General features: G+C 42.4%; 1 protein-coding gene across 1 annotated transcript in view; it reads left to right on the top strand.

Annotated features, from left to right (window-relative positions):
- eloal (elongin A, like) overlaps window positions 1-12,202 on the top strand; it is a 66,527-nt gene extending 54,325 nt beyond the window's left edge. The window contains exons 9-12 of the mRNA XM_080193241.1: window positions 983-1,100; window positions 1,305-1,306; window positions 10,159-10,269; window positions 11,948-12,202. Of these exons, the coding sequence (XP_080049367.1) occupies window positions 983-1,100; window positions 1,305-1,306; window positions 10,159-10,269; window positions 11,948-12,009 (293 nt within the window). The 3' untranslated portion in view covers window positions 12,010-12,202. The remainder of the gene's footprint in view (window positions 1-982; window positions 1,101-1,304; window positions 1,307-10,158; window positions 10,270-11,947) is intronic.
- The last annotated feature ends 911 nt before the right edge of the window (window positions 12,203-13,113 follow it).

Here is a 13,113-nt window from a genome sequence, read left to right as displayed (position 1 = left end):
ACATTCATATTTGTGGAGCATTTTCAAGTTGGCTGTTTGTGACTAATGGAGTATTGAATAGATCTTTGCTGGGCCTCAGCTATTTACAATCTGTATTTGTGACTTGGAGATTGAGGAGTAATTATGTATCCAGGTTTGCTGGCACACTTGTCTATTTTTGTAAGCTATGAGGAAAACAGTGATTGCAGAAAAAGGCAGCTTACGTGAATGGGCAATACATGGTCTGTTGAGTTTAGAAGAATGAGAGGTGATCTCATTGAAACATACAAGATTCTGATGGGACGTGAGGGAGTAGGTATTGAGGTGTTGTTTGGTAGACATTGAGATCTTATTTTTTTCTCCTGACTAACACTGGGGGAGGGGCAGGGAGGTTGTTTCAGGCTAAGGAGTCAGACATTTTGGGCTGAGATGAGGAGAATCTTTGAAATTCTTAAAGGCTTCTCAGGAGGATGGATTTCTGGTGTCTTGGGGAGTCTGCTGATATGAGGAGCGATTGGGTAAAGTGGAGTTCAGACAGCAGACCAGCAACAATCATATTGATTGACAGAGCGGGCTTCAGGTGAGGGCCATTTGAACTGTTTACACTTGCTATATTTGTAGAATTTCTGAACCAGCGGCTTTGCACTCTTCACAATCGTAACAGTAACTTAATTTTATTGATGCTGTGTATTTTGTTAAGGCTCCTACAGAGCTTTTAACCTTGGGCATCTATTTGACCAACCTTATCTGAGGCTAAATAAATGTAAATTGGGTTTGAAAATAATTTGAATTTGACTGGATGGCAATTTTTTTTTGACTCGTGCATGCAAATGGATTAGAGAAGATAACAAGTAATTTCCATAGTCAGGTAAAACCTACCAATATGATGTCATTAGCCTTGCAGCAGAGAATGATATCAATTTTCTTGACTCAACAAACATTTAGTGTGTTGTTAGAACGTGCCAAAAAAATGTAATGATTTGATGTATGATTCCATCTTCAGGTCGTCAAGTAAAATTAGCTTATGTAAATACTTCTGCAAAGCCACCAAGGAACATTCTGCGCCAACAAGGAAAACATGCTGGCTCTGCCCTTCAAAGTTCTCCCTTTGCCAAGCACAAGTAAGTATTTTTGTTCCAGCAGCGTGTGTGCTAATGACTGGAAAAGAAGGTCTTAGCATTTTTTTAATGTTGGAACAGTTTTATGAATGGATGGCCTCCTGTTTCTATACCAGGCAAGAGTAGAGTTCAGGTCACCATCACTTCTACTTGTTTTTTAATGCAAGCAACTCGCTGCCTGCTGACCATCTGTAAGGCACAAGTCAGGAGTGTGATGGATTACTCTTCATTTGCCTAGATGAGTGAAGATCCAACAACACTTGAAGTTCAACACCATCTAGGATATAGCAGCCCACTTCATTGGCACCCTTTTCACTTTCTTTAAACATTTCACACCTTCCACTACCAGCAAAAAGTGACTGCAGTGTGTAGCATTTGCAAAATGCATTGCAGGAACTCACCAGGCGTCTTTAAGCAGCACCTTCCAAGCCCAGGACCATTGAGAAGGACATGGGCAGCAAATACCCGGGGACAGCATTGCCTGAAAGTTCCCCTCCAAGTCTCACACTTGCCTGACTTGGAAATTTGTCCACATACCTTTTGCTGCCACTGGGTCAAAATCCTGGAATTCCCTCCCTAACCGTGCTACGGGTGTACCCACACCAGATGAACTGCAGCGATTCAAGAAGGCAGCTCGCACCACCTTTTCACAACCTGGCAATTAGGGAAGGACAATAAATGTTAGCCTAGCAGTGATGCCCACGTCCCATGAATGAATTTTTTTTTAAACTTTATTAATCACTGGTCAGGAACCAGTTAGAATATTGTGGCTAATTCTGGGCACCACATTTTAAGAAGACGCTAAAACCTGTGAAAGAATATGGTCAGGCTTCATTAGAATTTTGTCAGGATAAGGGATGAGATTTGTGAAGCTGGAATTATTCTCGTTGAAGCAGAGAAGCTAAGGGAAGATTTAATAAAGGCATTCAATATCATGAAAGATTTGGATCAAGTAAATAAAGGGAAGCGATTTTTAGTGGACGAAGGGATTAACAACAAAAGCTAGTTTAAACTAATTGTCAAAGCACAAGATGGGAGAGAAAAGTTAGTGGGCTGTGGTGTGAAATGTCTGGAACGCACTGCCTGAATGGATGGTGGTGGTATATTCAATAGTAACTTTTCAGAAAGGAATTGGGTAGAATACTGTTGAGGAAAGTGTCTGCAGGTCTATCAGTAAATAGTGGGGTGTGGGGGTGCAGTTACACTAATTGAATAGCTCTTTGAAAAAGCCAGAATAGTTGCAATGTGCCAAATTCCTCCTTCCAGGGATCATTATATAATATTTGCATTCCCCTCAGAATTTTACATTCTAGTTTGAGTGAAAATGTGCCACCTACTTTTCTCTGTACTACAACTTTGCCTAAAAACACAAAATATAAGAGATGGTGCTAGGATGGGCTAAAATATGAATCTGTACTTCGCGATGCTCAATGAGAACATGGCCACATAACTCATTTGGCAGTTTGATTCTTTGTAGTTTTAGTAGCTGCTAATCTTGTTTAGGTAATAGACAAAGAATCATACAGCATAGAAGAGACCCTTCGGCCCACTGGGTCCACGCCGACACATTAGAAAAACTTGAACTTTCACCTAATCCTATCTGCCAGCACTTGGCTCATAGCCCTGAGATTTCAGTATGTTAACAAGTACAGCTGGCGATTGCAATCGATACATGTGTCCTGATGTTTTGTTTGATGCCAACTTTTTATGGATGTTTGTTCTCTGGTAATTAGTTAATGGATACTGGAGGGGGTGGGGAGCGGGAAAGATTTTTTTGGCACAATTTATTTGAACTACGTTAGCTTTCGCTGAAAGCCACTTCGTAAGTTTCTAATGCGATACACGATGAAAAGAAAGCATTGTGAGGATTGATGTGGTGGAGGTTGTTTTGCCTGTTTAGAAGAGAATGTAACTTGACATGGCTGAGTGTTATGTAATATGTGAAGTGCTTTCATGCGTTGATGTCACTGAGAAGAATGCATTGATTATAAACTGTGCTGTGGACAATTTTTTTCTCTATTTATCAATAGTTGAGGTATTAAATTTTGTAATGGCATTTGTGATATCTTAATTTGCAGTTAATTATAGTCAACTATGTTTTAACTTGTTGATTAGAGTATAATCACTTTTCAATTCTCCTTCCAATTTTTTAAGAGAGACGTAGAAACTGGATTAGGCAGTTCAGCCATTCGAGCCTGCTCTGCCATTTAAATCTGACCATGACTGATCCTCTGTCTGCATGCCATACTCCAGTGCCCTGCCTACACTCCTTGACACTGAGTCTAGAAATCTATTTCCTCCTCATGGAGGCGTTTGATAAGGTGCCGCACAAAAGGTTGTTACAGAAGGTTAGGGGGCATGGAGTTGGGGGTAAGGTGTTAGCATGGATAGGGGATTGGCTGTCAAATAGGAGGCAGAGAGTGGGTGTCAATGGGTGCTATTCGGATTGGCGGTTGGCGACTAGTGGAGTGCCCCAGGGATCGGTGCTGGGGCCTCAGCTATTTACCATTTACATAGATGATCTGGAGGAGGGAGCCAAGTGTAAAGTGTCGAAATTTGCCGATGACACTAAGATAAGTGGAACAGCAAATTGTGCGGAGGGTGTGGAAAGTCTGCAGAAGGATCTAGATAGGCTGAGCAAGTGGGCAAGGACCTGGCAGATGGAATACAATGTTGGCAAGTGTGAGGTTATCCACTTTGGTAGGAATAATAGTAGGAAGGACTACTACTTACAGGGCAAAAAGCTGCAGCATGCTACGGTGCAGAGGGACTTGGGGGTCCTTGTGCATGAGTCGCAAAAACCCAGCCTACAGGTGCAGCAGGTGGTCGGGAAGGCAAATGGGATGCTGGCCTTCATAGCGAGGGGGATTGAATATAAAAGTAGGGAGGTCTTGCTGCAACTGTACAGGGCACTGGTGAGGCCGCAGCTGGAGTACTGTGTGCAGTTTTGGTCGCCGCACTTGCGCAAGGATATTTTGGCCTTGGAGGGAGTGCAGAGGAGGTTCACTAGGCTGATACCGGAGTTGAGGGGGTTGAGCTATGAGGAGAGGCTGAATAGACTGGGCTTGTACTTGTTAGAGTTTAGAAGGATGAGGGGGGGATCTCATTGAGACATATAAGATGATGAAAGGGATGGATAGGGTAGAGGTGGAGAGGTTCTTCCCACTCAAAGGACAGCAGGACTAGAGGACACAGCCTCAAGATAAGTGGCGGGGGGGGGGGGGGGGGTGCAGTTTAGAACAGAGTTGAGGAGGAACTTCTTCACTCAAAGGGTGGTGAATCTCTGGAATTCTCCGCCCGTTGAAGTGGTGGAGGCTACCTTGCTAAATATATTTAAGACGCGGGTAGATAGGTTTTTGGTAGGCGAGGGGATTAAGGGTTATGAGGAGAGAGCGGGAAAGTGGAACTGAGCCACTTCAGATCAGCCATGATCTTATTGAATGGCGGGGCAGGCTCGAAGGGCTAGATGGCCTACTCCTGCTCCTATTTCTTATGTTATGTTCTTATATTCACTGACTTTGCCTCCACAGCTTTCAATGGTAGGGAATTCTGCAGGTTCACCACCCTCTTCAGTGAAGAAATTTCTCCTCATCTCAGTCCCTGCATTTTGAAATTGTGGCTCCTTGTTCTGGACCCCTCCAGCCAGAGGAAACAACACCCTTGCATCTAGTCTGTCCAGCCCTGTCAGAATTTTATATGTTTCAATGAGTTCTCCTCGCCTCCTCCTGAATTCCAGTCAATGTAGAACTCCTTGATTGGGTCAGTGTGAGATTGGGTCAATATGGTTACTTAGTTAAGGAGACCAAAACTGCACACAATACTCTAGGTGTAATCTCACCAAGGCCCTGCACAGCTTGCTCCTGTAATCAAGCCCTCTTGCAACAAAGGCTTGTGCGTGCAAATAGAGTAGAGAAGATAACATATAATTTCCATAGTTAGGTAAAACCTGCCAATATGATGTCATCTGAACTGCTTGCTGGACCTGCATATTTGCTTTTATTTGCTTTGATGTACTTAGACACCCTTTTTGTACATCAATATTTCTCAATCTATTTAAATAATATTCTTCTCTTCTATTTCACTATCTGAAGTGATAACTTCACATTTGTTCAGGTTCAACTCCATATGCCATGTATTTGCCCCTGGTGATGGACAATTTAAACAATTCAGTGGAAAAGGAGACTCTACAAATATTCCCATTCTCAATAATGGAGGAGCCCAGCACATCAGTGCAAAAGATAAGAGTATGTAAAGAGATGGCGAGAGAAATAGCAAATGCACTGATGTAATTTACCAAAATTCACTGGACTCTAGGGTGGTTCCTGCAGATTGGAAAATGGCAAATGTGATGCCGGTGTTTTTAAGAAAAAAAGAGGTAGACAAAAGGCAGGTAACTATAGGCTGGTTAGCTTAACTTCTGTAGTAGGGAAATTGCTTGAATCTATCATCAAGGAAGAAATAGTGAGACATCTGGATATAAATTGTCCCATTGGTAAGATGCAGCATGGGTTCATGAAGAACAGGTCATGTTTGACTAATTTGGTGGAATTCTTAGAGAACATTACATGGTGCAGTGGACATTGGCGAACTTTTGGATGTGGTGTGTCTGGATTTCCAGAAGGCATTTGACAAGGTGCCGCACCAAAGAATGCTACATGAGGTAAAAGTGCACAATGTTACAGATAATGCATTAGCATGGATAGAGAATCAGTTAGCAAAGAAAGCAAAGAGTGGGGGTAAATTTATGTTTTTCAGGTTGGCGACCAGTGACTAGTAGTGTCCCTCAGGGATCACTGTTTGGACCGTAATTGTTTACGATTTACATAGATGATTTGGAGTTGGGAACCAATTGTAGTGTGTCAAAATTCGCAGATGACACTAAGATGGGTGGAAGAGCAAAGTGTGCCGAGGTCGCTGAAAGTCTGCAAAGGGATATAGATGATCTAAGTGAGCGGGCGAGGGTCTGGCAGATGGAGTACAATGTTGGTAAATGTGAGGTCATCCATTTTGGTAGGAATAACAGCAAAATGGACTATTATTTAAATGGTAAAAAACTGCAGCATGCCGTTGTGCAGAGGGACCTGGATGTCCTTGTGCAGGAATCTCAAGGAGTTGGTTTGCAAGTGCAGCAGGTAATTAAGAAGGCAAATGGAATTGTCCTTCATTGCTAGAGGAATGGAGTTTAAAAACAGTGAGATTATGTTGCAGATGTATAAGTTGCTGGTGAGGCCACACCTAGAGTACTGTGTACGTTTTGGTCTCCTTACTTGATATATTGGTATTGGAGGGGGTGCAGACGAGATTCACTAGGTTGATTCCAGAGTTGAGAGGGTTGGCTTATGAGGAGAGACTGAGTAGACTGGGGCTATACTCATTGGAATTCAGAAGAATGAGGGGAGATCTTATAGAAACATATAAGATAGAAAGAGGGAAGTTGTTTCCGCTGGCGGGTGAAACTAGAACTAGAGAGTGTAGCCTCAGAATAAGGGGAAGCAGATTTAGGACTGAGTGGAGGAGGAACTTCTTCACACACAGGGTTGTGAATCTATGAAATTTCCTGCCCTGTGAAGCAGTTAAGGCCTTCTGTGAATGTTTTTAAGGCAAGGATAGATAAACTTTTGAAAAGTAAAGGAATTAAGGGTTATGGTGTGCGGACGGGTAAGTGGAGCTGAACCTATGAAAAGATCAACCATGATCTTATTGAATGGCGGAGCAGGCTCAAGGGGCCTACTCCTGCTCCTGGTTCTTATGTTCTTATAAGACTGAAGCATTCGCAGCAATTTTCAACCAGAAGTGCCAAGTGATGATCCATCTCGGTCATCCATAGCAGTCCCCAGCATCTCTGATGTGAGTCTTCAGCCAATTCAATTCACTCCGTATGATATCAAGAAATGGCTGGAGGCACTGAATACTGCAAAGGCAATGGCCCCCTGATCATTTTCCAGCAACAGACTTGTGCTCCAGAACTTACCACTCTTCCAATATGGTTACAACACTGACATCTACCCAACAATGTGGAAAATTGCAGCAAGACAAATCTAATCTGGCCTATTACTGCCCAATCAGTCTACTCTTAATCATCAGAAAAGTGATGGAAGGGGTCATCAAGCAGTACCTGCTCAGTGATGCCCAGTTTGGGTTTTGCCAGGGTCATTCAGCTTCTGACCTCATTACAGCATTGGTTCAAACATGAACAAAAGAGCTGAACTCCAGAGGTGAGGTGAGAATGACAGCCCTTGACATCAACGCAGCAACATTGACGCTTGGTGGCAACGTTGTGTCCTATCTACAAGATGCACTACAGCAATTCACCAAAGGTCCTTAGACAGCACCTTCCAAACCCACGATGACTTCCACCTAAAAGATATCACATACATGAGAACAACACCACCTGCAAGTTCCCCTCCAAGCCACTCACCACCCTGACTTGGAAATATATTGTAAGAAGTCTCTCAACACCAGGTTAAAGTCCAACAGGTTTATTTGCTAGCAAAAGCCACTAGCTTTTGGAGCGTTGCTCCTTCGTCAGGTAAGTGGGAGTTTTGTTCACTAACAGGGCATATAAAGACACAAGCTCAATTTACAAAATAATGGTTGGAATGTGAGTCTTTACTTATAATCAAGGAAATATATTGCCATTCCTTCACAGCCACCCATTCCCTCCCTAACAGCATTGTAAATCAACCTACAACACATGGACTACAGTGATTCAATAAGTCAGCTCGCCTCCACCTTTTCGTGGGCAATAAATACTGGCCAGCCAGTGATACCCATGTCCCACAAATGAATAATTTTTTAAAAATTGTCTAAATCACTTTGAAGCCTCTTAAGTCTCCTCACCACTTAAGTTCTCAACAAGTTTTGTGTTGTCAGCAAACTTAGAAATATTACTTTTGTTTCTCTCATCCCAATGTTGTGAATAGTCAAGAGCCCAAGCTCTGTTCCTGGCTGGACCCCCCTAGTCACTAACTGCCACTTTGAAAAAGACCTGTTTGTTTTTACTCGGTTTCCTGTCTGCTAACCAATTCTCAATCCGTGTCAATAATTTACCCCCAGTCCAATCTGCTTTGATTTTGCACACTCATCTAAAGTGGGACTTTATCAAAAGCTTTCTGAAAATCCAAACACACCACATCCACTGGGTTCACCCTTATCTATTCATAGTAAAATTGTACTTTATTATTTACCATTGATCCTAGATGGTGGTGTACCCCTAATTGGTTCTGATGCTTAATCTATTTGACTTTGCTAGTGGTCAGTGACCTGTGCTGAGCTATTGAATCAAGTTATCTAAACTGTTAATATGGATCACCATGTTGCATATGAATTTGAGAGTTAGGCCATTCAGCCTCACAGGCTTTCTCTGCCATAATAAGATTATAACTTATCTGATTGTGGCCTCAATTCTACTTTCTGTCTACCGCTCCGTGCTTTCCCTTCTTTGTTAAGAATCTATCTACCCCAGCGTTTCAAAAATATTCAATGACCCTGCCTCTCTGAAGAAGAGAGTCTCTCAGTCCTGTGAGTGAAAAATATTCTCCTCATTTCAACCTTAAATCAAAACTCCACATTTTGCAATTCTGTCACCTTTTAACTAATCTCCTGCATGGGAAACATGATTTTCACACCTATCTCTTGAGACCCCTTGGGATTTTATGTTTAATTAAGATCACCAATTACTCTTTAAACTCCAACGGATATGTGTCCAATTATTTCCAACCTTTCCTCATAATATCCTTTATCCTAGTGCTAGGTGTTGGAATTAAATATGGATCTTTGGCAATGTGGAATAAATGGTGGAAATTCTTAATAAATATAAAAAATCTGTATTGCAGTAAGAATGAGTTGCCTTGGTATAAATGAGAGAGTAGGCCTTTAGTTTACTGGGAATCTTATAACACAAGAACCAAAGTCTTTTATTGTATTTCTAGATGGTAATTTTATTTACTGTTGTTGATCTTTATTAATTTCATTTGTAAGTTCAGATTTGAAAAACGATTTTTAGCTTTGTATACATCTGTGAATATAACAAGAGAGGTGCATGGTGCTTTAAAAAGGCTAATTAATGGTCAAGATTTCTGTTGTGATTGAGAGGACTAAGGCATAACTTGTGCCAAAATGCTTTAAGGAGAGGGAACAAAATGTTGGCCAGTTTTCACATAACATGGTGCGTCCACCTGGATTGTAACATTCTTTATTCTTTCAATTGATACAGCTTCATTAATGATGGGAGGTGAAAATATTCAGACTTCATTCACAATTTGAAAAATATGCAAATCTATGATGCATGTGACTCCATTTTGGTTTCAGTGGAAGTTGAAGAAGTGGTAATATGCTTTGAGCTTCCATCAGTGATTGCACTGAGCTCAATCAACATTGAGAACTGTCGAGAAGCATTGTTCACTTTTTCCACTACAAAGAACACAGAAAATTACAGTACAGGAACAGGCCCTCCAAACCTGCACCGACTGTGCTACCCGACTTAAATAAAATCCCCTACCCTTCCAGGGACCATATCCCTCTATTCCCATTCATGTATTTGTTAAGATGCCCCTTAAAAGTCACTACTGTATCCGCTCCCACTATCTCCCCCAGCAACAAGTTCCAGGTACCCACCATTCTGTGTGTGTATATATATAGAAAGAAAACTGCCTCGTACATCTCCTTTAAACTTTGCACCTTGCACTTTAAACCTGTGCCTCCTAGTAATTGACTCTTCCACCCTGAGAAAAAGCTTTTGATTATCCTATACTGTACTACTCTGTCCATTGCCCCTCATAATCTTGTACACTTCTATCAGGTCGTCCCTCAACTTCCTTCACAGTGAGAACAAGTCATGTTTCTCCAATGTCTCCTCGTAGCTAATGCCCTCCATACCAGGCAACATCCTAATAAATCTTTTCTGCGCCCTCTCCAAATCCTCCACATCCTTCTGGTAGTGTGGCGACCAGAATTGAACACTGTATTCCAAGTATTAATTGCATAGAGCATATCTGTATCACATTCTTGGCTGCATCTGAAAAACGTTTCTCACCTAGGAAGAGGTCCATTGGGAGCACAGAAGATTCCAGCTTTGCTGGAGGAGGTTTCTCCTCTGACAGAACTAAGGGCACCAGTGGCTATGTTGGGGCAAGCAGTCATTCAGGCTCAGATTCAAAGAGGCAAGTTAAAAGTAAGTACAGTAAACCAGTTTTGACAAGTACCAGGACAGAACACTTGTGAACCATTTGAAAAAAAATACTCGTGATGAGATGAAATGATGGGCTTTATTCTCCCATCCCAACGCGCACGTTTTTTTAGCACATCGGGTTGGGAGGTGCACATGTCGGCCATTTTGTGGGATTCGCGCATGCGTTCTCGACGCGTGCGTGTCGCCCACAGTCAGAAAGCAGGCACAGTCGAGACTGTGCTGGAAACTGACAGGAAGACAGATGAGTGATTTTAAATCTGGTTTTAATCTTACTTAAATGTCATTATTGAGCCCGAGATGGAATTCTCCAGGCCCGATAGCATCTCCCATCCCGCCAGGAGTATTTCATTCTGGCAGGGTTTAGAGTAGCTCCCCATTTTGCGGGGAACTAGTGGGAGACCCTGCCGGAGAGAAGGGGGAGCAATCGGGGGACCCCCAGGTGTGTCGGATGGTGATGAGGGGTGCCCCCTGGACACAGACGCCCTGGTTGTGCCAGCCTGTGCTCTCTGGCACTACCCAAGGGATAAAGTGCCCATGCCCAGGGGGCACTGCCCACAAGGCATGGGCAATGCCACAGGAGTGGGGCCTTGGAGCAGTTGGTGGGTCGGGGGGTTCCACTGGCACTCTGCACATAGGATCGGTCAGGGCTGGAGGGAGAACAGTGAATGGGGGGGGGGGGGGGGGGATGGAGGGGTGGTCATGAGGGGCAGCATTGTGGGGTCTCGGGCTGGCCAGCATTGCGGGGTCTCGAGCTGGCCAGCAGACTGCTGCACTTTTAATGATATTCACGATTGTGACCTCTGCCCTGCACAGTGTGGGAGATTTGAGTCTGAAGTTGCACTGCAAAAAGCAGTCGTGGATTGCACCATTTTTCTCACCAGTGCAGCACTTGGAATTTTTTGGGAGAATCGGGCCTGGTATTTCTGATTGTTCTAAAGCTTACAATACGTTTTTTTTCTGCTGTTTGACGCTGGGGAGGGGGCTGAGGGGGCTGTGGGTGGATTGGTGTAGAGGGGTTGGCAAAATGAAAGACCAAGAAAATTAACTCCTATCCACACATAATGATTCATTGGTTGGGGGGGTAGCATTGATATTGGACTAGGCTGGACTCTGTAGCTTAAAATTATGGGGAAATGTGGAGCAGAGACCCAGGTGGAATGGTGGGAGGAGAAAATTGGCACCTAAATGAAAGTAAAATGTTATTTCAAATTACTTAATGCATTCAATAGAAGAATGTAGGAAAAAAGTTACCTAGTGACTTTTGCTGTGGTGGCTATAGGGGAGAGATGACGATAAAGGCAGATCTGACTGAGAATTTGTGACGAAGTGGGAATGTTGCAATAGATTTTGAGGTGTGCTATCTTGTAAAATATATTTTCTGGGTGATGAGACAGAGGGTTGATAAGATGGAGTAGTAATATTTTCATTTCTTGAATATTGCCAGTTTAGACGAGTTCGCTATCATTTACCAAAATTTAGCAGTGGAATTGTATATTTAGAAATTTCTTTTTGTTTTAGTTATTTTAGCATGTCCATCATGGGTACATTTTTATAAATGTAAGATGCACTCTTAACTAGTGGAGTTTGCATGTTAAGGTTTTCTCTTTGGAACCAGACATAGGTTTTTTTTTAAAAAGATTGATTTTTTTTCTCCCCCCAGAGATTGCACCTATGATGGCAAAATCTTTAAGGACCTTTAAGAACAGGCTCGGTCCACGATAAATACAATTGAGAGCAGCTGGTTGATCTACTTATGTTGTATATAAGCTTATTGTTCAGAAGACGGAACATTTACTTATCATTTTTGTACACCAATTTGACCAACACATGTGCCTTGTACATATTTTCTGGGAGAAAACTGATAATGTGCAAAACTCTGGAGCAAATGTGGTGTGAGCTTAAATTTAAAAATAAAGATGCAAGATAGAAATGATTTAAAGTTTCTCAATTCAAAGTAATGTATCGCGTTCAGAATAAAAGTGAGAATGTATACTGTTCTATAGATTTGGTTCCCTCAGCCTGTTTGTAGTGTGCAAAATCTAATGCATTCACTTTCAAGCACTTGTGTTATTTGGATGTGGTATTCAAAACCAACTTGGATGTTGATGTAGGCCACCTTTTACAGTTTTAAACACAGCTACTGAAGCCATACGATAAATAGTATGTTCCATTCTGGCTGTTTAACAACACAAAATCTAGTACCGTTAAAGGTATTTGTGGCTATGTGTACACAGGCCTTTATAAGAAACAAATTTCCCTGCTACTCTCATTCTCCTCAAGTGTTTGACTCTTGAGGTTACATGTGAATGCATAGTTGAGAGCAAGATTACACTGTTCAGTCCCTCAAGAGCTCTGCCATTTGATAAGACCATGGCTGGTCAAATTGTGGCCTCAGCTCCACTTTCCTGTCTATCCACTATAACTTCTGATTCCCTTGTCAATTAAGAATCTGACTCGGCTCAAAAATACTCACTGACCCTGCCTGGACTGCTCTATAGGGAAGAGAATTCCACGTACCAATGACCCTCTAGCTGAGCCCTCAAGGAAGGAAATGCACCGTCCTTCCCTGGTCTGGTCTACATGTGACTTCAGAGCCACAGTAATATGTTTGACTCTCAACTGACCTCTGAACAAGGGCAACTAGGGATGGACAATAAATGCTGGCCAGCTGGCGACACCCATATCCCATGAATGAATTAAAAAAGAACACTTTGCTCAACTCCATTTTAAATAGGAATCCTATTTTTAAACTGTGCCCACTAGTTCTAGTCCACAAGCATCCACCCTGTCAAGCCCCCTTCGGATCTTATATGTTTCAATAAGATC

The sequence above is a fragment of the Carcharhinus amblyrhynchos genome, chromosome 7 (genome assembly GCF_965287045.1).
Source record: "Carcharhinus amblyrhynchos chromosome 7, sCarAmb.v2.hapA, whole genome shotgun sequence".
Classification (NCBI taxonomy): Eukaryota; Metazoa; Chordata; class Chondrichthyes; order Carcharhiniformes; family Carcharhinidae; genus Carcharhinus; species Carcharhinus amblyrhynchos.
Note: the sequence above shows the minus strand (reverse complement) of the source record. Positions and strands in the feature narration are given on the sequence as shown.